General features: G+C 42.6%; 1 protein-coding gene across 7 annotated transcripts in view; it reads left to right on the plus strand.

Moving 5' to 3' along the window:
- The window catches only part of col12a1b (collagen, type XII, alpha 1b), a 93,842-nt gene that overhangs the window by 2,426 nt on the left and 64,095 nt on the right, over nucleotides 1–27,321 (plus strand). For 6 of the 7 annotated variants that reach the window (XM_041064111.1, XM_041064108.1, XM_041064112.1 and 3 more), the window contains exons 3-20: nucleotides 2,345–2,461; nucleotides 3,548–3,691; nucleotides 4,601–4,654; nucleotides 5,502–5,765; nucleotides 6,511–6,675; nucleotides 7,556–7,729; nucleotides 8,213–8,503; nucleotides 8,959–9,561; nucleotides 11,795–12,073; nucleotides 12,162–12,437; nucleotides 14,426–14,698; nucleotides 20,201–20,470; nucleotides 21,486–21,752; nucleotides 22,547–22,739; nucleotides 22,972–23,096; nucleotides 26,275–26,424; nucleotides 26,596–26,715; nucleotides 26,984–27,148. In XM_041064111.1, the coding sequence (XP_040920045.1) occupies nucleotides 2,345–2,461; nucleotides 3,548–3,691; nucleotides 4,601–4,654; nucleotides 5,502–5,765; nucleotides 6,511–6,675; nucleotides 7,556–7,729; nucleotides 8,213–8,503; nucleotides 8,959–9,561; nucleotides 11,795–12,073; nucleotides 12,162–12,437; nucleotides 14,426–14,698; nucleotides 20,201–20,470; nucleotides 21,486–21,752; nucleotides 22,547–22,739; nucleotides 22,972–23,096; nucleotides 26,275–26,424; nucleotides 26,596–26,715; nucleotides 26,984–27,148 (3,930 nt within the window). The remainder of the gene's footprint in view (nucleotides 1–2,344; nucleotides 2,462–3,547; nucleotides 3,692–4,600; nucleotides 4,655–5,501; nucleotides 5,766–6,510; nucleotides 6,676–7,555; nucleotides 7,730–8,212; nucleotides 8,504–8,958; nucleotides 9,562–11,794; nucleotides 12,074–12,161; nucleotides 12,438–14,425; nucleotides 14,699–20,200; nucleotides 20,471–21,485; nucleotides 21,753–22,546; nucleotides 22,740–22,971; nucleotides 23,097–26,274; nucleotides 26,425–26,595; nucleotides 26,716–26,983; nucleotides 27,149–27,321) is intronic. The other variant, XM_041064113.1, reaches the window with a different exon arrangement.

The following is a 27,321-nucleotide window of genomic DNA, read 5'->3' on the forward strand; positions in this document are numbered from 1 at the left end:
CCGGTCAAGCCTTGACCCTGAGTCTTGGCTTTACGATAATATTTTATGATGATATTCTTCACTCCCACACTAACAGATGAATTGGTTGGTGGTTTAGAAAAAAGGACTGGATGCTGTAATCTCTTAACTGTAGCTAGTTTATCTATGGCATGGTTTAATTTTCGGCTTGTTTTTTTACTTTTTAGTGATTTTACCTAAGTTGTGTGTTTCTGCAGTGCTTCAGGAGGATCTGCGAAATTTCATACAATAAGCATATAAGCACTGTGGAGCTCAGGTTACCTGCTGCAGACAGGACAATAACCTTCCTCCAGCATGAAAAGATTAAGCTATTACTAAGAAACAAACATAGTAGCTCAGTTGGTGGTGATGAAAATATATGCAAGAAGTCTTAATGCCCATTTCCCCCATAAATCATCACACAATGCTCTCTCCTACTTCTCCTACACCTGAGTAATTTCTGCCATAACTTACCATTACTTTACCGAAACCCTTAGACCTCCACCGTGCCTCTAATGCACCACTCAGTCCCTTAAGATTTATGAGGTCTTGTAGTTATGGTAGTTACATACTTTAGCTAATCTTGTCATTAAGCTACTTTAACTTGTTTAATTACAGATCTTTGACTTGTTTTCTATTTATTTTAAGCTCTTATCAAGATTAGAATTTCTAATTCTAGCAAGTCTAGCTAATAAGTGTCAGAAAATCGATAATTATAGCAAGCTAGATTTTTCAGGTAGGCTGCACTGTGTTTGCATTAGCCTGTGATCTAGTATTCCACCCCAACCTGAAGAATATCATTTTAAAATATTTTTTCAAAGAAATAATCTCTGGTCCTATGTGTACATGGAAACTTACTGTTCGTTGCTCCAAGTTGTTAAAAACAACTTTTCATGTACACGTGCATGATCGTCCATGTCAGTGATCACGATTCGAAACTGTAATCTGTGTGCACTTTTACCGTGTTTGTTGGTTAACATCACGAAAACCAGTGGTTCTTAAATTATCGTCCAGATCCTGAAAAGGTCCAAAATTAGTTTTGGACTAAAGTAAAGGAAGTTTTAAGTGATTACATAAGATTTTTTTTTTTTAAAAGTTGGATCTGGAGCTAAAATAGTTTAAAAACCTCTGGTGCACATTTTTAGATAATATAAGCAGGAAAAAGATGTACACGTGTCTAAACCGACATTGTGTATTCTTTTATGAGGTTTGCAATGGAGACGGTGACAGCGATCAATCAGCTCTTTATCCATTGTATAATCAATACTGGAGAGTTTTAGCAGATTTGTGTGTTTTTGTTGTTTGTCAATTCAACATCATGAGTTGGATTGAGGTCATGGACAGTCTGCTGGATGTCAGCCAGTCCATGCTGTAATGTGTCGACAGGGTGGAAACTTTTTATTTTATTTGTTTTTTTTTATAAAAGGCTGGTGATTTCCAAAATTAAAAAAAAAGAAAACTTCTACTACTACATCACCATCCAGTCAGATTTTTTGATATAAACCATCAACATTGGGGTATGTGTCAGAGTGGCCTGAATGGAAGCAAACAAAGGCCAAAACAATTAAAATTTTCATAAGCAACTTCTTACCTAATTGTGAAATCTAACCACTGAACTGTTCAGCACCGAAATCTGTTACTTTTCAAAACTGATTCCCCTCAATAAGATGTTCAAGTCTGAAATTTCCATCTTGAATTTTGGTGTCTTAACTTCACTAATTCAAGTTCAGTGATTTGATTTTTGACTTGACTTGGCTTGAGCTCATTTTTTATGTGTTTATTTATTTATTTAGATCCAAAAATGACCAGTTTCATCTGAGCTCTTTAAAATCAATAGTTCATCTCTGACTTCTAGGTCAGAAAGAAATGTTTTTTTTTTTACAGTTCTATAAATCCAGTGGTATTCACTAGGGATTACAAGTAAATACCAATTACAATTAGGTATTAGTTGCTTATCAAATTCAAATCAGCTACAGTCAAAATTAGGGTTTTTATCTTGTCATGTTTGTTTTTCTTTCTTAAATGTTCTAAACCATAGGAAGATGGTGTTGTGTTGTTGTGTTGTGCTGTGTTGTTGTGTTGTGTTTGTCTCACTGTGTCGTTGTCTGAGTTGTTGACTGTGGCCCACGGCCATACAAGCTCAAACACAAGTCATTTTTTTCTCCAAAATGGCTTCACTCACACCTGTATTATGGGTTCTCTTGTGTCGTTTGATCCAACAGTGAACTTGTCTTACTTCACCCTGGAAGTGTTGACTGTTGGGAAAATCCTTTTGAAATTCAACATTACCATACATTCACACACTAAAGCTGCAGGATTAACTGTGCTGATGTTTTTCTCTTCACAGTCGACGCTCCGTCAGATTTAAGGTTTAAGATTTTAAATGAGAACACAGTGCAAATGCTGTGGACCAGACCGCAGTCCAGGATACAGGGCTACAGAATACAAGTGACCTCAAACACAGGTGGGTGCTCATTAAACCTGCGAGTTGTGTCCTGCCGAGCCCATAACATCCCAGGTGTCACAAACTCTGTAACACATCACTCTGCCCGGCAAGACTCGACACCCGCACCATTATCCGAAGACACCAGCAAGTTCAAACTGGGCCTCGTTAGAACTAGTTTTAAGTCTCGGTTTGTGCATCACATGCAGCACACAGACCTGTTGATGTTCACATCTATTAACTGTGAGGTGTAACTGTTACCTGACTGAACAAACTGCTGACTGGCTAACTAACAGAGCTAAAGTTAGCTTTCAATTTCAGTTAAACAACCGGCATAATGTAACTGTACCGTTAGAGCTAGCTAACTGACAGAGCTAACGTTAGCCTTCACCTACACATTCGGTAACGGTAAGGTTTAACTGTACCGTTAGAGCTAGCTAACTGACAGAGCTAACGTTAGCCTTCACCTACACATTCGGTAACGGTAAGGTTTAACTGTACCGTTAGAGCTAGCTAACTGACAGAGCTAACGTTAGCCTTCACCTACACATTCGGTAACGGTAAGGTTTAACTGTACCGTTAGAGCTAGCTAACTGGCAGAACGGTGAGGTGTAACTGTTTTGTTTTGTTTTGTTTAGTTAGTTGACAGAACTAGGTAAGTGATGGAACTAACATCAGCTTTTTTACATTTCATAACTTCCAGGGTTAACAGTAAAGTACTTTTAGCTAAACGAACTAGCTAACTGACAAAACTAACACTAGCTTGCTAATAAATGCCCCTTTTAAACTGAAGAGATACGTAATGAGGAAAACAGTCAACCAATCTGACCTGATAAACTGTTAGAGTCAACACATGAATTATATCTCGTGACAAACCCTGACTGTTTGAAGTTAAAACAATTTAAACAAATAATTATTATAGACTTAATGGAAGATTTTGAAGTTTTCAACAATTGAATCATACTGTTGTCTGTTTATATGGCTCTTCTAGTCCTCAGGTCAATAGCTGGAATCAGGTTTTTCTGAAGCCCTGTTTTGACTCTTGGAGAAATGAAGTAATGCAATAGTTTCCTAATGGCTTCCCTCTGACTTTGTGCATTCTTTTAGAAGAAGCAACAAAAGAATTTACTCTGCCTGCATCTGCAACTAAGACCTCCATCTCAGACCTGAGTCCAGATGTGGATTATGCCGTAACAATCTCTGCATATGCTGGATCAGGGGAGAGTTTGCCCATCTCCGGCCAGATCACACGTGAGTCACTACGTCCCTCAATGTGTGTGTGTGTGTGTGTGTGTGTGTGAATGAGCACCAGACATCCAACCAAATCCTAGTAAAGTTTGTCTGCAGCTGCTCAGTTTTGGCAGGAAGTCACCATGTTGATGATCTACTTAAGTGTAAAATCCAAACAGCTTGGTAAAACACCTAAAGGCCCCATGCAGTGAGTGAACGAAGTAAGAGGAACACCTGCAGTCTGATATATTCCAAATTAAACAACATCTTCAGAAAGTCTCAACGTTGAGAAGTGTATCTGTTATTTTGTCCACCCTCTGCACTTTTTGGTTTTCAGGATTAGTTTTACGTTGCAGCTCAGGATTAGAATTTTTCATATAAATGAATTAAAGCTGAGAAAACAACTTCACCACAGGGTTCGCAGTTAGTGGTCAATGGTCGCTGTTCTGGAGCTTTCAATCATATCGTATAATCTTCATGACCCAGATTTCCAGCAGTGAGTGAGGTCTTGACTAATGTCATCGCAGCAGTTTGATGGGGATGCCTCCTTGGCACTGCCATATACACTGGTGATCTGAGAAACCCCCTTAGCTCTGGAGATTCCCTGGAAATCTGTTAGAAACGATGACATCAACCCGTTAGTTTCGCCATCTGGGAGCTCATTTTGCATGTGAATTGTATCTATGATGAGGAAATGCTGCTCAAGAAACCCTCAGATGAGAGAATAAATCTCATGTATGGAAAGAAAAGATGAATTTTGCTCCAATTTGAGAGTCTGCTGTTTGTTGAAGAAAAACAGTGAGAGCTGATGACAGGAAATGGTTCATAACATGACATTACATGAGGATTTTTTAGGACACTTTCAACAGAACAGATGATCTGAATGGTCTCTAACTTTTATAATTACGTGATTGTTTTACTGTATTTCAGTGGAGTCAAGTGGCAGAGGACCACCCAGGAAGCCAGACCCTTCAGATTCAGTCAGTAAGTCCTTTTCTTCATTTACTGTAAACCTTAATTTGATAAGGGGTTTTACGTCTTTCCCATTCGACTCGCTGCTGCAGCTCTGCGACTTTTCCACTTTTTGTTCTCGAGTTTTCTCCTTCACTGCTGGGCGGCGTCCATCAGCCTGAGCTCAGCAGCAAAGGGAGGCTCCTACCATACAACACCCCATTGTATAGCAATAATCAAAATTAGGCCCCCATAAATCTCTGAAGTATTTGGTCATCGGTTTGGTCCCCTGCCGGCCAATTATGCCAACGTGAAGGAAGCTGCACATGCTCACCGGGTGGGGGATCATAGGTGGGGCGGGGGGCTGCTATTGTAGCTGAGGGAGCGAGCTGAGAGGAGCCCAGCCCTGAAGTGCTGAGAGAAGTGGAAACCATTACAGATGCTGATTTACAAGAGCGCTGCTGCTGCTGCTCTGGCCCTGTTCTGCACATGATGACGAGCTTGTGCTGATTTTCCCTTCGCCTTCATGAGAGGAAAGTCATGAGGTGACTCCCAGAAATCAGGCCAGAGCAAACGGCCTCTGCTTCTACCTATAACACAACCAACATCCAGTGTGACCGCACAGTTGTTTAAGGAATCTTAAACAATAAAAATAATGAATAATGGGCTTTAAATACGCTGAGCTAATGCCTGAAAACGGTGATTCGGCGCTGTTATCAAATAAACGATAATCAACACTGAGCATGTACAGTACAGTACAGTATTTCCAAGAACGTTGCCACAACCTCAGTTCTCGGTTATGACGATGATATTTTGACATTCATTTCCACTATTTTTGCCACTATTTTTAAACTTAACCTCTCCCCTCCCTTTTTCCCAGAATGCTCTGTGAGTGCCATCGCCGATGTGGTGTTTTTGGTGGACGGCTCCTGGAGTGTGGGCAGGCCGAACTTCAAACACATCCGCAATTTCATCTCAGCGGTGGCTGGAGCCTTTTCGATTGGAGAGGACAAAACCCGCGTGGGCGTGGTGCAGTACAGCAGCGACACCAGAAATGAGTTCAGCCTGAACGAACACCTGACACGACCGGCGCTGCTGCGGGCCATCGGCTCGCTGCCGTACAAAGGAGGAAACACCATGACAGGTACGCTACTAATGTCATTTAATGTTTGCTTAACGCTGTTATTGATTTTTATAATGGTGAATTTTCTTTCAAAATATTCAATGAATGAAACATACATATTTTTTATTAGTTTTTGTTTTTAAATATGGCTTTTATTTGTTTAAATTTTCTGTGTGTTCTACAAATGATTAATCATGACTTTTTCAAAATGTTAAACATTTTTCTTTACATATGATCAAAGTAAACCTCAAAGAAAATTTGACAAAGTAAGGTATGTCACAATACATAATAGCAAGAGTCTTAAGTTGGTCCAGAGCTGCTTTTTGTGGTGCGACAAGCCTCCTCTTCATTGCCCAACTGAATCATACCACCATGCAAGGGACAGATTTACCCATTTTACATTTCAGTTTCTGCAGCAAATAATTCTAGTTCTAGGCCAAACTGATTTTTTTGATTTACAGAACGACAGCAGGACAAAGTTAAAGTAATTTTCCTGAATAAAAACATTGCTATTTTTCTCATTATTCTGTATTTTGGATCAAATGAAGCATATTTTACTTAGTCTGTATTTTTCCTCCCTACTTTCATATTCAAACTTTCTAAGTGAAGAGAACCATTAACATTTAGGTCAGTTTGTTTTAAAAAACTGACCTAAATGTTATGTAGTGATTATAATTAAGAGGTGATAACCCTACAGTGTGTGAGCAGACACCCTGTGGCTGTTTGTTGTTAAACTTAGCAAAACTTGTCTTTCTTGTTGTTCCAGGCGATGCCCTCAACTACATCTTGAAAAACAGTTTCACAGAGGCGGCTGGCGCCAGGAAGGGTTTTCCCAAAGTGCTGGTGATCATCACAGATGGCAAATCTGAGGATCCAGTGGAGAGTTACGCCAAGCAGCTAAGGAGCAGGGGGGTGGAGATCTTTGTCCTCGGTATGTAGCCAGAACAACTTTATTACATTCCACATCTTACATTTTCCATCCGGGTTTAATGCTTTTAACTGTTATTCGTAACAAAAGCAACCTGTGACGACGTAATAATGGAACAAGGTTAAATTCCTACATCATTAACATTACAAGCGAGTGATAGTTAGTAGAGAGTTTTATGCATGTTTATGCTTGGACTTCACAGTCAGACTTTCCACTTAGGATGGAGAAACAGAAGTGGGTTGTTGCCATGGAGCTAAAGAGGGCTGGTGATTAAATAATAAAAACAGCTCATCTTTTACAGTCGAAGAAAACGGGTCGCGGATAGAAAATTGTTTTGTATGACAGAAAATAAGCTGCTTAGCAGAGAAGCCGGTGGTTTCATTTACTGTACAATAACATCAGATTTTAAATACTCATTATAGGTGTTTAAAACCCTAATCTGCAAAGTAATTAGTGACCGTAGCTGTCAGAGAAATGTAGTGGAGTGGAAGTATAACCCAGCAGAATGTAAAGTACAAGTACCTCATGTCAGTATTACAGTAATATTCAGGATATATTCAGTAACAAAAGAACTACAGTTAAACTTCAAACAAGTATCAGTACTACAATCCAAAGACAAAAGAATGGGATGAAATCAGGGAAGAAGGAAGGAAACAAGGAAAGAGAGAAATGAAGGCATGAAATAAGGGAAAGAGAACAATATCAATATACTTCATCTTCTTATGTCAGACACAAATCTCACAGAAGAATCTCTCAGCGACTTTATATAGGCCACTCCTCCAGACCTGCATCAAATACACCTCTGACACAGTAATCCTCACAAGTATTGTACACTCTGGCTTTACCACAGCTTCAATGCTTTATTTTTCTTGGTTCGTTTTAGGTATCCAACAGGCAGATGAAGCTGAGATGAAGCTAATGGCCTCCACCCCGTACAGAAGTCACATCTATAGTGTCGCCAACTTCGACGTGATCAAGGATGTGCAAAGAGAGTTCATTGTTCAGGTGTGCGCTGGTGTCGATGATCAACTCAACTCACTCGTCAGTGGAGAAGAAGGTGAGATGTGGTAAAACTACTTTTATACCTGGTTTGGGTTTAAAGTGTTTGAAGGAATGGACAAACTTTTCATTTTTTGGAGTTTTCCATCCTTCGTCTTCCAATGTCACTTTGCAATTGATGTTCAAATGATAGTTTGACATTTTGGGAAATGAACGCTTATTCTCTTTCCTGCTTATATGAGGAGAGAAACAGTTAGCCTGCGTCTGTCCAAAGATATCAAAGCCCTCCTTTAAACTCCTCTAAACCTCACAAATTAACAAGTTATATCGTGTTTGTTTAATCTATAAACATTTGGACACAGCCAGGCGTCTGAGCTAAGCTAACCGTCTCCAGTTTCCAGTTTCATATTTAATGGACAGACATGAGAATGGCATCAATGTTCACATTTATCTTGAGAGAAACATAAAAATTAGTTAATGTCTATGAAACGCTGCAGATCAGCTCATCCTATAATGTTGATTCTGAATCTGATTTTCGCAGTCGTCGAGCCAGCCTCTAACCTCCAAGTCCTGGAGGTGACCTCCAAGTCTATACAGATAACCTGGGACGCCTCCGTCGGGGACATTTCCGGATACAAGGTGCAGATGAACCCCATGATGACTGGCAGCAGGCGGCAGGAGCTGTACGTGGGCGCATCTCAGACCTCGGTGGTGGTCAGAAACCTTTCTCCAGACACCGAGTACCAGATCAGTGTGTTTGCTCTGAACGGCCTGACACCCAGTGAGCCCATCGTGGCCATGCAGAAGACGGAGCCAGTTAAAGTGTCAGTGGGTGAGTCCTGATTTTACAGGTTCCCGACAGGTCCAATCCTAACATGAAGAGTCATGAATGAATATGGATATGCTGCGATGTATATCATGGACGGATGGATTACCAAATGGGTGTATGGGGCCCAGGGGCCTGAGGGGCCAGGGAGCCCTGACCTCTGGGGTGGAGCTTCTGTATGAAGCAACTGTTATTATTCATTGTTTGAAAATCACAGAAATCAGTTCAGTCATCCCAAAGAGAGGCAAAAATAAACTACAAAACGACTACAAAGAGACAAAAGTGACCATGTATGGATGCAAAACAACCACAGGAACTGAACATAGACACAAACTTTAAGTCTGTGGGAAGTGTATAGGAGGGGATGGGCACCGTGCACTGATCAGATATTTTAATGTGCTGTTACTGAAGCATAAAGCATAATACAACTTTGTCTTGTACCTTTTTCTTTTCCTGTCTAGAATGTTCTCTTGGTATGGACGTCCAAGCCGACGTCGTCCTCCTGGTTGATGGCTCCTACAGCATCGGTCTGGCCAACTTTGCTAAAGTCAGAGCTTTCCTGGAGGTGCTGGTGAACACCTTTGACATTGGGCCAGATAAGGTTCAGATCAGCTTGGTCCAGTACAGCAGGGACCCCCACACCGAGTTCTACCTGAATACTCACCATGACCTGGCCGCCGTGGTCAAGGGTGTGAGGACTTTCCCGTACAGAGGCGGCTCCACCAACACAGGCAGGGCCATGACCTACGTGAGGGAGAAGATCTTCCAGGTCAACAGAGGGGCACGCGCCAACGTTCCTCGTGTTACCATCCTCATCACTGACGGGAAGTCGTCCGATGCCTTCCAGGAGCCGGCCACCAAGCTCAGGAATGCTGATGTGGAGATCTTCGCAGTGGGCGTTAAGGATGCCGTTCGAACTGAGCTCGAGGCTATTGCCAATACGCCCGCTGAGACCCACGTGTACACCGTAGAGGACTTCGATGCCTTCCAGAGAATTTCCAAAGAACTCACACAGTCCATCTGCCTGAGAATCGAGCAGGAACTTCGCAAAATCCTCCAGAGACGTAAGTAATATTGCTTTGATCCTCTATGCTGATGACAGTTTCATTTTTATTTTTTACATAGGGTTATGCATTGTTTAGATTTGGTTTATTCTGATATTAATTCAAGTTCTGCTTTTTGATTCTGGTTTTTATCAAATACTTGCTCTGGGTCTAGTCGTATTTTTGCATTTGTGTAAGGAAAAAAACACCTTTATTTTTATCAGATTGCAGATGCCAGTAACATTCATTTATGACAAGGTATTTGTGGTTCTTTTGGTAAAAATATAAGTGCATTGCTGGTTGTTTCCCACTTTTTTTAAACCTCAGTTGAAATTGGATTTCAACTGACAGTCTCCGTCGGGGACATTTGACCCAGTTCAAATAGTAGAACTTTGGTATTGGGTGTGGAAATTATGAATCACTTTAATGTTTTGGATCATCTCAGTCAGTTCATTTTAAAGATTTGTTGTCACCATGGAGTTTGTTCATTCAAGCTGTAGTACCTATACTCTAGCTCCTGCTGTATACCTGTAATGGGCAGTGGTGTCCTAAAGATCAGAGACATGGGATTGTGAACACGTTTCCTCACGATTATGAAAAAATACAACATTAAAAAACCTGCAGAGCGGTTTCTGTTGCCAGTTTGGGGTTTAACTTTACTGCATGTGAATGAGCTAAAAATGATTTATCCTCCTAATTCTTCATTCATTTCAAATAAGCTGAAAATATGCTGATCGTTTTTCAGTCACTGCCAGTGTAAACTACCGTTTCCTGAACATAATGTCATCAAACGTGGCAAACTGATTTTTGATCATTAAGAAAAGTGTGTTTCTGTGTATACTGTACTATGAGCCGTGATGAATGTTTTAATCACTTCATGGGCGCTGCAAACTACCTGTCAGCTATTATGATTTAGAACATTTGTATTGATCAAAGCAGAATTTTAACAGTTAATTACAGCAGCACTCAGATGTAACTCCACCACCCTTCGCTGTGGAGGAGAATTCAGAATAGTGCCAACAGTCTTACGCACACAATTACTTTCATGTCACTTTTCCAAGCGTGCCTCTTTCAGCCGAACCCTCCTCTTTTACCTCAATGTGTTAAACACATGTCCACCTTTTGATCATTCGAGGGCAGGGAGAGTTCCTGCATGTGGAAATAGTAGAACTGGGTCAAATAGTGGTTTGCAGAGATTTCTTTGCATTTGTTTAAACCTGGCTGGGGCACCAGATGACTCAGTTGTTACCAAATTAGGACAACCCAGACTGTCAGGAGTGTTGTCCATCCTGTATCCATGAACGCATCCTGACTTTGAAATGCATTCTGTGTGCTGAAATCGTTAGCCACCCCCGAACATCTGGTGGTCAAGTTTAAACAAGCAGGAAGAGTTACTCGCAAAAAGCTGTTTCATCCACGTAAAGCCAAAAATTAATCACTCTGTGTTACTTTGCCAAAAGGAACTTCCAGGTCTGCCAGTTTAAGATGTGACTCACACCCGCTCTGATTGCGCTCTGATTATATAATTCTTATATAATAATGACTTTATTTCCACAAAGAGAAGTGTACAGGAGCCCACATGAGCGTCCAGCCAACATAATGGCTCAGAGAGCTCCCACAGTAGGGCGTTTCACAGCAGCCGCCCTCCTGATGTTGTTTGAATGATGGAGCTGTCAGATGGGTTGTAGACTGTACATCTGTATTGAGCGGTGTGTAGGGCAGCCCTTCCAACCCCTGGATCTCTTCATTTTCTGTTATTTTCTTTAGGTCTTTTTTTAGGGAAGTGTTGTCAACACCACATTTAAACATGATAAAGGCTCAGCCCAGTCAGCGTGATCCTCGGTGACCTGTGTTTTTCTGCCATCTATCTTTAATGTTTTATAAAACGGCCTGGGAGCACAGAAAGACTGAGCTGATTAATCATGATCAGTCTAAGACTGGTGCTAAAATCACACAGGGATCTTTGATGTTACATGCTTCATTGTAGTATCTTTATAAATTAAGCTGAGGTTCCTCAGAGTTTTCTTGCCAAATAAACTAAACTAAATTAAAAGTAAAAACAAGATGCTGTATTTACAAAAGCCAGTGGTCGTCTACAAGTTCCACCTGTGTCCGTGTGATTAGATGCAAAATGAACGTGACAGATTGTAAGAACACAGAAACATACAAGTCTTCAGAGGTTCCTCATGGATGTGAATCCACTTGTGTTTGGTTAAAACTGCATTTTAACTTTGTTACCTTCCACTTTCTCCAGAACTGGTCCAACCGAACGCCCTGTCCTTCTCAGAAATCAGTCCTAGGAGCTTCAGGGCCTCATGGGAGATCGATACCAGCGACGCAGAGTCCTTTTTGATTCAGTTCAAGCCGGCAGATGATGTCGATGGGCATTATGTTTCCATATCTGTGCCTGGGGACACACTCACTTCCCTCCTCCCCCACCTTACCCCACTCACCCGCTACGAAGTCAACGTTTACGCTGAGTACGAGAAAGGAGTGAGCTTACCCGTGAAGGGCTATGAGAGCACTTCAGAAGGTATTTATGTGGGCTCAACACATTTATCTTCATTTTTTTCAGCTGGTAATTGGGCGCAGTAAAACCTTAACTCATTCACATGTTACAGAACAAGGCCCGGTGCGCAACCTGAGAGTGTCTGAAGAGACAACGGACAGCTTCAGAGTATCATGGCAGCCAGCTCCGGGAGCCGTCACTCGCTACCGCTTGACCTACGAACCCACAGGGGACGAAAGCTCTAGGCTGGAGACAACCACTGACGGCACAGAGACAACAACTGTGCTCCAGGAGCTTCAGCCCCAAACCACCTACAGAGTCACCGTCACCCCTGAGTACCAGTCCAGCCCCGGAGTGCCACTGCAGACGGAGGGCACCACCAAAGAAGGTGACTGTAGCTTTTAGGCAATATTTGAAATCTGTCTCAGACACATATTGACATAAGGTTGCTGATGTGGTGCTGTAAGCCTGAGAGTTTGAAGCTCCGATAGGTGGCAGATTCTTGTTATGAATCAGATTTCAGGCCAGACGTCGACCTCTGAAGTCCAGGAGTCTGAGTAGCTAGTTAAGTAAAAGCCACTGGTTCTGATTTACAACAGATGCTGACAGATATCTCACGATCATTTTGTTTGTGCTACTGATAGTAAAAACTCTAATTCCACATTTAAATCACAAAGATGTGGGATGGTTCAAACTTTCTGGGTACGAAATGCCTTTCCATCTTTTTGCATCACAATGGAAATAAGTTCAGACTTTATTTTTGATGTCCTCGATGACTCTGTTTTTTTTTTTTTGTTTTTTTTTAAGTCAGCATCTTTTGTTTAGCATTTGCTTGTATTCCAAAATTGCCTGGGAGTGCCAGGAGTCCACACATTTTTGACCACAGTGGAAAGTGAACTCCTAACCCCGCAGTGTTAGCACAACCTGCCACCCATCGCGCTTCTCGTCAGATCTGTCCTGCCTTACAGGGAAAGGAATGAAAAACAGACGGAAGCACAGAACGCCCCGGTGTTCTCGAAGTGGGTCAAGATGTACTCAGAGGTTAAAAACAATGAAGAAGCAAAGTGGAGGAGATAACACCCCTCTCGACTCTGGACAGTGGCCTTATGAAACTCTGGTGATCTTTCGTAGATTCTTGAGGGGGGATTATCTCATGGAGAAGTTTCCAGCACAGGCTGTTAGTTTTAGCACTTTAAGGGAGGATGACGTGTCTTCCACAGATACTTAATATTATTGACCTTGAGCCAAAACACTGAGGATGCAGCTGGAAATAAACAAATTATACTCCTCTCTACCATGGCAACAGCATTTCTCGCCGTGTTGGGGTGTGCAGTTCACCTCCTGGTGCTTCCAGCTCCTTCAGATGGTGCAGCTGCTTGTCATCTGAGGCCTTTTTTTCTTTTTTTGTAATTTTGACGGTTTATAAAAAGAGGCAGGATAAATCCCAGCTTGCACCTCTCTGACATGAAACACCCAGCTGGCTCTCGGATGGATTTATGTTTTTCTCCCCCCTGTATGGCTTACAATATTGTTCCCATTACAGTTTACCGTGTCATGACTTTATCTCTAAACTATGAATTGATGCAGTGTCTTGAGGTTTTGCATGAATTGCCCTTTTCCATAAAGTCCTCCATTGGGATAAAAGTACATAATGCATGGTTACATGAGAAGCACTTTACTGTTAATTCCATTTTTCCTGACTAGGATTAGGAAAAAAGTGCATTTCATTTAAATCCATGACATATTCAGCAGGGAGTTTTGGATCCAGACGCCTGTCACCAGGAGCGTACCTACTGTAGGAAAAAACACACACGCAGGCAGATGTACCAATAAAACATTTCACAGTAATAATCAGCAGTAGGCGTTAACACCAGGGAGCTAAGCAGGGCACATGAGTCATTGCTTTATTCTAACTATTACTTTTCAAAGGGGAATTGTGTGAACATGCACTACTTCACTTTCATAGTCTGTTGGCATTATTCACATCCTGGTAGCTGCCCAGCACAAACACAGTTTTCTACTGAGCAGCTCTACTGGTGCAAACTGGGAGTGTGGTCAAGGATATCTCAGAGTGAGTGTTTCTTATCCAGTTTTTATCAAGTCAAGGATGTAATGGATGATCATTAGACTACAAGCCCAGTTCTCCAAACTCAAGGCCGCTGATACGTGGACCTTTTCACCTGAAATACTCAGGAGGTTAACTGAGAGTAAAAATAATTGTTAGCAGCAGCCATAACAGAATCACAAGACTTTTGTGATTTTGAGAGAACAAGGCTGTTATGTCAAGGTAACTGAATAACTTCCTAGTAAACACGATGAAACTAAAATTTAAAATGTTGTTATTATTATTCTTATTCTTGTTTCCCTGCTTCTCAGCCAGGGGTTCCCCTCGCGACCTGAGAGTCTTTGACGAGACCGTGTCCTCTATGAAGGTCTCGTGGGAGCCGGCGCCGGGGAATGTCCTCCAGTACCGTGTGGCGTACAGGCCCACCGCTGGCGGCCCCAGGAAGGAAGTGTCGGTGAAGGGCGATAACACGGCCACCCTCCTGAAAAACCTTCAGCCAGGAACCCAGTACGACATCTTCATCAGCGCACGATACCCGTCCGGCCTGGGTGACGCCCTGGAGGGACAAGGCACCACACTGGAAAGTAAGTCAGTGACATTAAATGAATTGAATTGGTTTCTAGGTGGCAGGGTTTTGTTAATATGCAGCAGGCACAGAGCAGCATTATCAGTCACTGCGACTGTGTTTGTTGCCACCTTGCATATATTTTCCAAAATATACAGTGAATGAACACACATATCGAGGTATCTTGATATTGAGATAATGAGATGTAAAATAAACAGTTTAAAGCCTGACAGTATTTCTTTGTCAGTTCTGGCACGCAGCTGTTACAGGCTGATCCTCCCAGATTAAGTGATTGTGATTTTTTTTGTTATGACTGTATCGCTGAACAACCACAGCTAATGTTTGAGGTTTTACTGTAATTACTGTGACTAAACTCTGGAAGACGACCAAATCATCAGAAGGGCTCTTAAAACAAACTCTGCAAACATTTCATACGAGTCAGTGTTAAAACATGGTTTTCTTTTGTTGTGGAGTAATATGTTAGAAGTGATCCTACTTTCAGCACCCAGAGAAACTTCAAAGGTCAGGGTTATTCTTAGAGATCAGTGTAACTGAGACAAACAGGCATACATGAAAATATTGTCACATAATGGTGCTGAGCTCATGTCGGCGGACCTGAACTCAGGAGGATGGATGTGTTTAAGTAGTGTTTGCTCAGCGGTGCATCTCAGACCGGAGATGTTGTTCTTTAAGCCACATGCACCAACAGTAACAGTGGACACAGCAGCCAGCCACACAGGCTGAGAGGAGCAAGACCGGGCAGGAATGTAACCCAGCTGAGAGCAGGGCTGGGAGGTTAGGAGGAGCAGGGAAGACTGACTCATTCCTGTCTCTGTCTCTGTTTCTGTCTTCCCATCTGTTTATGTCTCTGTCTCCATGTGTCTTTGTTTCATGCTGCCTCTCTTTCTCACCTTCTGCCTCTGTATTTCCCATTTCACCTCCCATTCCTCTTTTCTTCTGTTTTTCTTTGTCTCTTCATATTAGTTTCTTTCTTTCTCCATCTGTTTCTTGCTGTGTCTCTCTTTCCACTCTCCCTCTGTGTCTCTCTTTGTTTCTTCATGCGATTTTCTTTCCTTTTCTTTCCACCTTGTGAGGGCTTGCCTGGAATTTAATAGTGTTGTCCACAGCCTCTGCGTTCCGGCCTGCACGACCTCCAGATGCCTGCCTGGTAGCAGTGCCATGCAGTCAATCCAGTCCTTTCTTTCCGATGCTTCGGGTTGTCGTGTCGGGCCTGGACTGGCACAGCATGGTTGGTTGGTTCAGCAGTGTTGCATTCAGGGTTCGGTTCAGTGTGAGGACGCTTGAAGTGCACTGGTACGGCCTCCAGACTTCGCTGGTGTTGGCCCACATCAGAGTCAGCTGGCAGGAGGTTCCTCATTACCTTTGTTTCCCTCACATGCAGGGAGAACTCAGCTGCACTGACACTGTACCCACATTAAAACCAATGACCTCACTTTTTCTTATTGTAAAAACTCTAATTTCACAGTAAGAGCTCACGTTAAGCTTCACTGGGGTCTCATTTGTGCGCAATACATTTCCGTTTACGACCAAATGGGAGCTAAAATGGAAAACTCTGCTTCGTGCCAGATGAGCAGGTTACGGTGTTTTCTGTGATATATCAAATCTAATTCAGATCGTTGCCCAAACTACTGTATAAATGCTACAGAGAGACTTTGTTTTCATTCTGTCCTAATTTGTTGAAACAATGGCACAGTCGATCTCCGGATAAAGTCAAATGACATTTGCATAGCTGTGGTCCATCTCACTCAAAGTTGCTGCAGCTGCTTTTGGCTTTCTTCATTATGTCCTTCGGTTTTAACACTCATTTGGAAGAACCCCAGAAACTTGACATTAACCAGGACTTCCTGATTGTGGGTCCTGTAGAGCATGATGCTCCAGTGGGATGGAAAACCTCACAGAGCTGTAGAGCGAAGGGAACATTTCAGGAATCGCAAATGCCAAATTTATTGTGAGACTGATTACTCTGCAACTTTGAAATGATATAATACATTCTGAACGACTTCCATGGAGCACCAACACCAAAAAACTCTCCTGACCAGCAAGTCAATGTGACTTAAAAACAAAAAGTTGTAAAATGATATGGATGAGGTGCATTTGAGGAGGATTCTGTACGTGGTTGTCAGTCTTAAAACCAGGAGTGCTCGTCTGGACTTTTTGGACATCCAAAGCTTGGACGTTTGTGTTAAGTTACTTTTCCTGGAGTGTAGCTGTTAGTGTAATCAGTCTCAGACCCACAGCTTGTCTCAACCTGTCAGATTGGCTTCAGCTTTCAACAGGTAATTTGTTCTGTGTAGTTTTCACCTGTATTAGCTTTCCCGACTTGCTTCAGGGGGTGAGGTTGCAGTTAAGGTGAGGTTTAGACTCAGTATCTGAACATAGACTATGATGAGGTCTCACTTTCCAGCTCGGCCAGTAAGCTGCAGAGTGCTGCACCCACAGGCAGTGAAGGACTACGTCCCTGTGAGGACGCTGCAGATTAATAAACGTTTGGGAGCCTCTGATCTGGAAAATGTGCTGAAGACTTCGGACATGTGACACAAAGTTCAGCCATACCGTGGCCTTCAACCTGCTGTAGCCAACGAGCCACACAGGAGAACAGAACCTCCACCTCTGGCAGTATTACTACGACCTTACTCATTCTGATGTGGAGCAGCACCAATAACACTGCCAGAGTGATTTTACTTTCCTCCCATCTGGGCCACTCGTAAGAAAACAGCAGTCGCTCTCTGAAAATCAAGGTGCTTTAAATGTCTGACGGTAGATGGAACATTTCAAGTAGCCAAGTTTATACAAAGCAATAAGCAAAGAGACTTTCCACTGTGACTATAAGGTTTCAGCAGCAGGGAGTCCCACATCAAGTCTCTTTCTCTAACTGTGTTTCAGAGAGCAACAGAGACCCAACCATTTTAGAGACACACATTTAAGGCAGCACACAGAAGGACTGTAGTTCAGTCAACAGATGGTCAAATTTTGATAGATGAATAAGTAGAAAGATAGCTGACGGAGAACAGTGGAAATTTCTTCAAAACTGCATTAAATTCCCTGCGGTTTTGTTCAGATTTGCTTCATGATGGACGGTGGAAAAACAGAGTGCGTTTCAGGCGACGTCTGCAGAGCGCCAGATTCCATATTCCATCTGATGGCTGTTATTTTCGAAAGCCTCCAGACTCAGCTTCCAGCTTTGAGAGACAGCGCTCCTTGAAGCAGATAAAAAGTGGCAGCAGCTGTGGAGAGCTCCCAGCTCCCTGCTAATGGTGACTGCGGCGGCGTCTGTGTGGTGAAGACTGAGTGACGGCAACTGAGCAGCACATGTGAAATAACAGGCAAAAATCAGCTCACTCTTTGTTAGAAATGCCTCAGAAATGACCGCTGAAAGCCGAGCAGTATATCTGTTAAAATCAGTGTCTTGAAATGTTTGTCAGCCGATATTAAAACTTAATTCATTAATGGAGTTTTCCACACCTCATCCCTCTGTCTGACCACATGTTCTGCACATTGACAAAGATGATCAGTGACATTTCCGATATCAGCTGGCAGGAGGAAAAGTGGCCTGCTCTCATCAACATCAAGGCTTATTTTCAGCACACTGCATACTTCTCCTTCAAATGAAGTGTCCTGATTTATGTTCTTTTGAATCCAGACCAGAAACAATTTTTTCCGAATATAAACATTTAGGGGGCTCAGTATTTTCCCTTTTATCCCCTTTCTCCAAAGGTCTGTGTAAACTGGCGAGAGTTTTTTATTTCATGCTCCCTGTCTTAATTATATATCTGGAGCTGATATTTTGTGATGATTATCACGTTGTGCAAACTTGGCTTCTCAGTTTTTCCAGCACCTCCTCTGTACATGCTGTCACCTCCTCTAAACTGAAGCATTATAATTTGATATCGACCCTCCCATCTCCTCCTTCTCGTCGTCCATCATTCACAGATATTTCCAGTGATCTGATGTGTCTGTCAGTGACGGTGACCGTGTATCTGCTCGCAGCAACGTGAGCCACCGTGGTGGTGGGAGTTAGCTTTGGTGTTGGCTGGTTGAACAGATGTATGAGGGTTTTGGCTTCTGTGTGCTTCAGCCCTCAGCAGGTTGAGGTCATGAAAGCACTTTAACACTGTCAACATTTACCCTGTGTGTTTGTTTATGTTTGTGTGGATGTTCTTGATTCACCATTTGTGTACAGAGCCAGTTTCAGAGTGAGCTCGTGTTTGAGAAGTGATGTCATTTGGTCTCTCCATCACTTGTACGAGGTTTGACTTTACGGCTTCTGTTTGTGTTAAAATCAGACATATAAATTGGTTTAGGTTACAGTTAAAGTTTGAGTGAGGGTTAACTCTCAGAGGCCATAAAAGTTTTCACTGCACGCTCAGAACTCCTCTTTTTTGGCAGTAACAAAAAAGAGGAGGAGAATTTCACAGCAGCTGCTCTGTGCAGGTTTTCAAGATGTCGCAGGTCATAACTGTCATATCATTCCTTATTTGGGAACATGGGTCTCACAGTTTCCACAGGCTGCAAAACTCAACACACACCAACATATTTTGGATTGAACAAACAATATATCTAATACTTAATACATAATATACTAAAGGTTTTTGTTTGAGACTTACCTGTGGAGCCACTGTAGCTAAAAATGACGTGATCCTCCAGAGACTGCTGGGACAGTCATTAAAACCAAAAGGAGTCATCCTCTGAGGAGCATCAATGTCCGACAAGCTGCTGAGAAGCTAGGAAGATTGCAAAATGCTGAATATCAGTGGTTGCAGCTTGCAGTCTACCAGTAGGTGGAAGGACAGCAGTAACAATCTGATGAAGAAAAGATGTTCAGTGAAGTACAATGAAGAGGTTTCCTCCCTGTGTTATCCAGTTGGCTCAGTCGACACTTTGAATTCATCCAGTTCCTGACTCGTTTTATGTCTCCTGTCTTCCATGTCTCCTGTCTTCCATGTCTCCTGTCTCCCAATGCCTTGTTCTCAGTAATGACGCAGAAATGTCTTAAAATATCCTCAGAAATGTTAAAAAAAAAAAAGCGACTCACGCTCCAGTCCTCTCAGCCTTTCATGGATGTGGTGAGCTGTTGATTTCTGCTGTCCACTCAGTGGCCATTTGATAGTTTCCATTTTGAAAAATAATCTGATCTGCCAGCACATTCAAAAGGCTCCTTTGTTTTAAAGAGGAGATGATTAAAAAAGCTGACAAATACTGGAAAGAGCATGTGAGGAGCCAGTTTGACTTTATACAATAAAAAATTGCTCACAGTTGAGTTTCAGAACATCTGTTGTGATCTGGGAGGAAATCTGGGGATATGGGAGCATTATCGTGCCCCAGTATTTAATCTGTATTCAAAGAAAAATGAAAACATTCACTAACCATTTTATCCAAACTCCAAAGTAATGAATCGCAGATTGCTTTTTATTTTTTGTACGTGTCTTACACTTTTAATCAAAGCACACTACAGAAACCCATACATGTATGTTCAATCCATACCTTTGCTCTCTGTTTTCAGACATTGGCCCTCCTAAAAATCTGGTCACCAGTGACGTGACCGACACGAGTTTTGTGGCATCATGGACGGCAGCGCCCGGGAATGTGAACATGTACCGCGTTCGATGGAAGTCGATGTTTTCTGAGGAAGCCGGAGAGAAAACTGTACCAGGAGACGTTACCAGCACTGTGCTGGAAGGTCTGACTCCAGAGACACTTTACCAGGTTACTGTGGTCGCCGCCTACAGTCACAAAGACAGCGACCCACTCACTGGACAGGAAACCACTGATGGTAAGAGAGACTGCATTTCTGACTCTGTACACACCGAATCTGCTCTGGAGACAAAATAATCTCTTTGGTTGAGTCCAACCTCACTGGATTACCTAGTAAACTAGTAGTAAGTAAGACTTTATTAATCTTTAACCTCTCAAAACCTGCCAACAGCTTCACAGTTCCAAATAAAAGAAAACATTATAAATACTTTTTTGACCTTGCTTCATAGGAATATTTAAACTAAATGAAGATTTTCATCTTTTCAAACTGTGATTTGAACGGTGATTGTTGGGTTAAACGCCATCGTGGGAACAGTTGTGCACAAAGAAGTAACACAGCTTATAGCTCACACAACATGTGTGTCCTGTGAATGATGCAATGCATACAGACATACTTCGTCCGAGACAGGACACGCTCTAAATGTGTCAACACATTCCTGTTTGTATATGTACACACGGGAAATCAAATCCACACAAACAGGCCACCCAAAACAAAGTCACATGCAGATAAACTAACACATCTCAGTACATATTGTTCCTCGATACATCCTTCCAACACAACTATTACATCTCCTGCTTCACAGATTTATTCCAATCTATCAGGACGTTGAAAACTTGGATGCCGTGTTTCTTTCCGCCAATAAAAATCCTCCGGAGTGAAATCAAGTAGTTTAAAAAACTTTCCTTGGGATCATTAAATATACACATTATTCCCTTGCAAAGTTTTTTTTAATCACTTGCAGAATCATCGGAATAAGTTAATTTCAGTTTATAGGGCTTTGGTTGATTTGGGGTAAAAGGAAAATGTGGTTAACATTGATCACTTCTGGGTAAAAGCCTAATTCGTGACCAATTAGTTCTGGCACAGAGTTGATGGAATTAGTCAACATTTATGCCTGCAGTTGTGAATACGTAAGGATTACTGAAGGAAACTAAAGGGAAATCACAACTGGCCTGAAAACAGAGAGAGATGGATGATAGTTTAAAGTGTTGGCAAAAAAAAGCTTAAGTCCTGTGACATTCTTTGTTTTCAGCCTCCGCTGCTGGAAAAACACTTACTGTGACGGACGAGACGGAGCGGACCATGAAAGTCACATGGATGCCGGCGCCGGGCAAAGTGGTCAACTACCGGCTGAAGTATGTCCCTCGGAATGGAGGCAAAGAAGTGGCCCTGAAAATCCCTGGCTCGGTCACTTCCACCATCATGAAGCGGCTGCAGCCCATGACCACGTACAACATCACCGTTCACCCCATCTACAAGCGCGGGGAAGGAAAAGCAAGGCAAGGAGTAGGAACGACACGTACGTTGGTCCATAATTCAACCCTCTGAGAGACAGTACACTGCAGAAACATCTTAACCAAGATGTTTAAACCTGAGCTCAGTCTTTGAACATTATCGTTGGTGGAATGAAATGAAAAATCTGCTGCTGAGGTGATTTCAGCTTTTTATGGATCCCTTCAGAATCACAGGGAGTCCTGTGAATGGCCTGAACTGAATAATACAGTTAATGAAATTAAAAATGTTTAAGCTAGAAGTCGTACCGACCCAGAGTCACTTAAACTCATCGATGTGTCTTTTGTCTCTCTGTAGTTTGAAACTGTTTTGAATAGTGAGGTAAACCGACCTTAGCTCAGCTGCTGGATGGCTGGCTGGCTTGTTTGACAGTTTTGTCACTTTTTTTATGAGAAATGTCAACAAGTCGTTCTGCAGCTGGGATCGTGTCGTCCAGGTTGCAGATTGTTTTCCATTGTTCCACCAAAAATAAGACTTGGAGTGACTTCAGGTTTGAATGACTTGTTACGATGAATATTTCTCACACTACAGGTGCTGCTGTGCTGAAGCAGTGTCTTTTCACCAGAACATTAAAATCACAGTTAAACACATGCTCAATCACACGCTAGCATTACTAACACACAGCATGACACTGGGCTTTTTAACAAATGACACCGGGTTCAAGGAATTGTATTATGGACTAATGAGAAACTGGCTTGAATGTGGTGTGGCTGATCTTCAAAACCTTTGCCAAGACTTGGAATTGTGTTGAATTTTCTTGCATGTTTGTCCTTAAGCTCTGCCTGGGTTCTTTTATTTCAGTGTCGCCCTTCAAGAGTCCCAGAAACCTCCAGACTTCAGAACCCACCAAGAACAGTTTCAGAGTCTCCTGGGACCCAGCACCCGGAGATGTTAGGGGCTACAAAGTGACCTTTCACCCCACTGGGGATGACATTGATCTTGGGGAACTGCTTGTCGGCCCCTATGATAACACAGTTGTTCTAGAGGAACTCCGGTAAGTTTTCCTCATGATTAAATATTTAAATATTCTGAGGAATTTGATGCAGTAAACGGAGATATTGGAATGAAAGTCAAGAAAAAAATCACCTGTTGTCAGTGATCCAGTAAAAGTTGTTTGACCAGGAGCTACTTTTTTCAGCTTGTGGACAATGTGGTTTTGGACAATGTTTTCTTATAGAGATCAGGAAAGATTGAAATAGGTTTATGTAATTTCCTTTTTCCCTCAGGGCAGGAACAAAGTACTCAGTGGCCGTGTTTGGGATGTTTGATGGAGGGGAGAGTTTGCCTCTGGCAGGAGAGGAGAAGACGACACTCTCTGACGCTCCTGAGCCCACTCTTCTCCACCCCTCTGGTAAAAGCCGAGAACTTGACAACACTGCACCTCACACTACATCAGCAGCACTAAAGAGCAGGCCTGCAGACCAGATGCTCTCTGATCCCAGGCACTTCAGAACAGGAGTGATCAGAAGGGCTGCCCAGATTAGTGCCAGGACGTTGAATTATTTGTTGTCGAAGGCGATTAATATCACTGTCGCTTTGGAGTCACAGACTGAAATTTGATGCAGATGATTATGATTAGTACAAATTATTTTGAGCTGCTTGGCTTGTCTCTCATTTGGAGTGTGATCTGGAGCAAAATCACAGGCTGTTTGACAGACATGTGCTCAAGTGTTGACACAAACGTTAGCCCAACTGGACAAACCTCCCTGCAAACACCCCATGATGTGCTGACCTTTAATGGTGTTGGCACAAACATACAGGCGGGGGTCAAACTAAAGAAAAAACCAACATAAAGTGTCTTAGTAAGATGCTGGGCCACCATGTTCTGCCAGAACATCTTCTGTGCTCCTCTGTATTAATTCTAAGCCTCTTAGTCTCTGAACTCTACTCGGGGGATGAACACCATTCTTTCAAAAGATGCTCCCTCAGGGGGATAAGTGGACCCAAGCCATGCCAGCAAAATGCCCCCCACAGCGTAACAGAGCTGCCAGATCCCGTCACTGTAGGGGTCGAGCATCCAGGCCTTGTGGGGAATATGGTGAAGGATGACTCATTTGACCACACATGACTTAACTGTACCATGCAGAGCACCCATGTGCGAGCATCTGCATTTGTTATGTCCCCTCATTTATTCAGGGTTTTCCTTTAATTTTTCACCCGTCTGTATATTTTCATTATCTCCAGGATGAGTTACTGTTGAGCTCAGTATCTGCTGCCAAAACCTTTTTTGTCACGCAAAGGTGGATATTTCCCATTTTCATGTTATCCGATGCGTGAAAAAGGGCTCTGCTTGTAATTAGAGTTATTTTATGATCTAGAACATTCGCCGCCGCTGGGATGTATGCAGCTAGGAAAATGTTATGCTTCTCAAAAGACCCAGAGGAAGTGCTGACCCTGGGCAGAAATTCCTGCTGTAATGGGGAGCAGACATGGTGACCGACTGCCCACAGAGCAGCAAACGGGCCGGGATGTTCCACCGAGGTTCCACTCAGAGATCCTCATATATTAAACTGCAGCTCTCACATGGCAGGCTGCGTAGTGGAGCCTTTAATCCAGACTTTCTCACAGGTCCATATGGTCTGGCAGAGCTGCTTCGAGGCGTCCTTCGTACGCAGCAGAGACATTATTTTTTACAGGTCATTAAATGTTTTATTCCTTTTCAAATTTTCTTCTTTAAACAAAGTGTGAAAAACTTGACACTGAAGTGAGAAAACTCTGAAAGTTTCCAGCAACAGTTTCTTGGATCACTTCAAATTCAAATGTCAAAGTTCAGTGTGATATTTGCATGTTGAGCATCACTTTTTGAATGTTCACGTTCATAGACTGAAGACATGGTCAGACTGTATGGATGTTCCAGTGAAAGTGACATCAGTACCAGCAGACACACTGCTCCAAAATAAAGCAAGGACACTGGACTTTGACAAACATAAATCTAAACCAAAACATCTGTAACAGCTACATCTACATTTACAGTAAGGCTCAAGTTGCACAACGGGTGCCATTACCCAGATGTTACGAAGAGCATAAAATCTGCTGTGCATTTTTACCATTTCCAAAGTCAAGAGTGAACTTTGCTGCTCAAATTTCCAGCAACTTCCTTTTTCTCAACATGTCACAAACGGCCTTTTTGCACTCGGCTGTGATCCAAAGTTATTAGGTTTGGACAGTTTCAAATGCATTAAAAACAAAAGTGATGATGCACATGACGCCAACTAAGTCACATAGATCTGAAACACTTACGAACACAGACGGGTTCCCTCCAAAATGATATAAATTCCATTTAAAAAACAAAAAGCTGGCCTCGTGTCGACACAGTATCTGATTCACTTTCTTCCAGTAAACATATCACATTTTCTCAAATAATGAGTTTTTGGTTTTGGAATAAAATACCAGTTCATTCCAGGGTTTAAGGCATCGTCAGCAACTGGCCTCAACACAAAAACAACCAAAATTCAGAATTGTTACAGGTTTTTGTAGGACACCAGTAATTTATATCCCACAGTCAGACCGAGCTGGATATTTATTTGCTTAGACTCTTACTCAGAGACACTGGATCCAGCAGTCGTCTGCACCATATTAGATGCCTCTTAAAGCTGCCTCTGTTTATGACATCTGTTTTTATTAATGAATGTCAGAGGGACACATGAGTGTGTTGTTTACCAGTGGTGGTATAACTCAAACAGACTGTGGCCAAGCATCCGCCTCAGTTCCTCTTAGCATCAGGCATCTGTTTCTGCAGCTCGCTGAAAAAGAACTGAAAAATTAAATTGATTGTGTCCTAACCTGTTTTCAATCGCACACACAGGGGCCCGGTTTTTAATCGCTCAGCGTCTGTGGAGTGTGACATCGTAGAAAAGCGGAGAAGCGGCTATTTTTCACCCCTACAGGTGCCTGGAGCAAGAATGTGCCTCGTATATCACAGTGTCAGAGAGGCTGACTCCTGCTGTATGAGGGGACAGCCTCACTGTCAGCCAGAAAAGACCACGGGGCTGATTCGTCGCTGGATAGAAAAACCCCAACGACTCGCTGTGCTGAGAGAGAGAGAGAGAGGGAGAGAGAGAGAAAGAGAGAGAGAGAAGAGAGAGAGAGAGAGAGAGAGAGAGAAAGAGAGAGAGAAAGAGAGAGAGAGAGAGAGAGAGGGAGAGGGAGAGGGAGAGAGAGAGAGAGGGAGAGGGAGAGAGAGGGAGAGGGAGAAGGAGAAGAGGCTCTGAGAGAGAGCAGTTAATCCAGAAATGACAGCTGTTACACAATGTGTTACGAGTGTGAATTATTTGTGTTGCATAATGCAGTGTAAACCATTCTGCTGTATAAACATCTTTGTCTTGGTGGATTGTGAGATCTTTGTTATGTACTCTCCTGCTCCTCAGTTCTCTCTCTGATGCATCTCACAGTATTTCCTCTCACTTTTTCACACCTTCCCCACACACAGTCATCTCTCTCTATATAAAACTGACTGGATGCTCATGGTGGGTGTGGTATACCAGGTGTCTCTCTCACTGCCCCCCCCCCTCCTCACTGTGTATCTGCAGACACTCAGTGTAAGACCACAGCGAAGGCTGACATCGTGCTGCTGGTCGACGGCTCCTGGAGCATCGGCCGCATCAACTTCAAAACCATCCGCAACTTCATCGCTCGCATGGTCAGCGTCTTTGACATCAGCCCTGACAGGGTCCAGATTGGTAATATTTTATTTATTATTATTATAATACTTTTACTATTCACACATCAAGTATTACTACAACTGTTCTCACTCCCCAGTCTACTACTACATATCATTCACACTACCCTGATAATCAGTTATGTTGTTAGTAAACTTGAGTTGGTTCATCATTGCTTTGTGTTTTCTGCAGGTCTGGCTCAGTACAGCGGAGACCCGAAGACCGAGTGGCATCTGAACGCCCACCCGACAAAGAAGTCCCTGCTGGAGGCTGTCGCCAACCTGCCATACAAGGGAGGAAACACCATGACAGGTCATTTAACATAACTTTCCCCAAAGTGACCAAGTTATGGATCCAAATGTATTCACTTTCTTTATGTTGACCTTTGTTGTTTAATGTATAAAGTTTTCCTTTGATTTAAAGATTGTGTTGCGAATAACGTGATGCATGAAAATAATTTTCAGTGTTTGTATATAGCCACAGATCGGATGGATTTGTCTGAACAGAAGAGCTGAGATTTTCTGTGATGGAAACTAACGACCACCTATCTTTGTGAAACCTCTTTACTCCTGTCGTACAGGGATGGCTCTGAACTACATCCTCCAGAACAACTTCAAACCCAATGTGGGACTGCGACCCGACTCGCGCAAAATTGGTGTCCTGATCACTGACGGAAAGTCCCAGGACGAAATTGTCTTCAACTCACAGAACCTAAGAGACAGCGGCATCGAGCTGTATGCTATCGGTGAGTGGTTTTGATTGGCTGGAACAGCAGGAAGTCTCAGCCTCAGAAAAGTGCTCTGAAGTGCTGTGAACACGAAATGCTAGTTTACTTCAGCAGAATTAGGTGACAATAACATGTTTTTATCACATAAAAAATTAGTTACAATAACTGTTAAGGCCGTACCCTTACTTTCC

This window comes from Toxotes jaculatrix, chromosome 19 (genome assembly GCF_017976425.1).
Source record: "Toxotes jaculatrix isolate fToxJac2 chromosome 19, fToxJac2.pri, whole genome shotgun sequence".
NCBI lineage: Eukaryota > Metazoa > Chordata > Actinopteri > Toxotidae > Toxotes > Toxotes jaculatrix.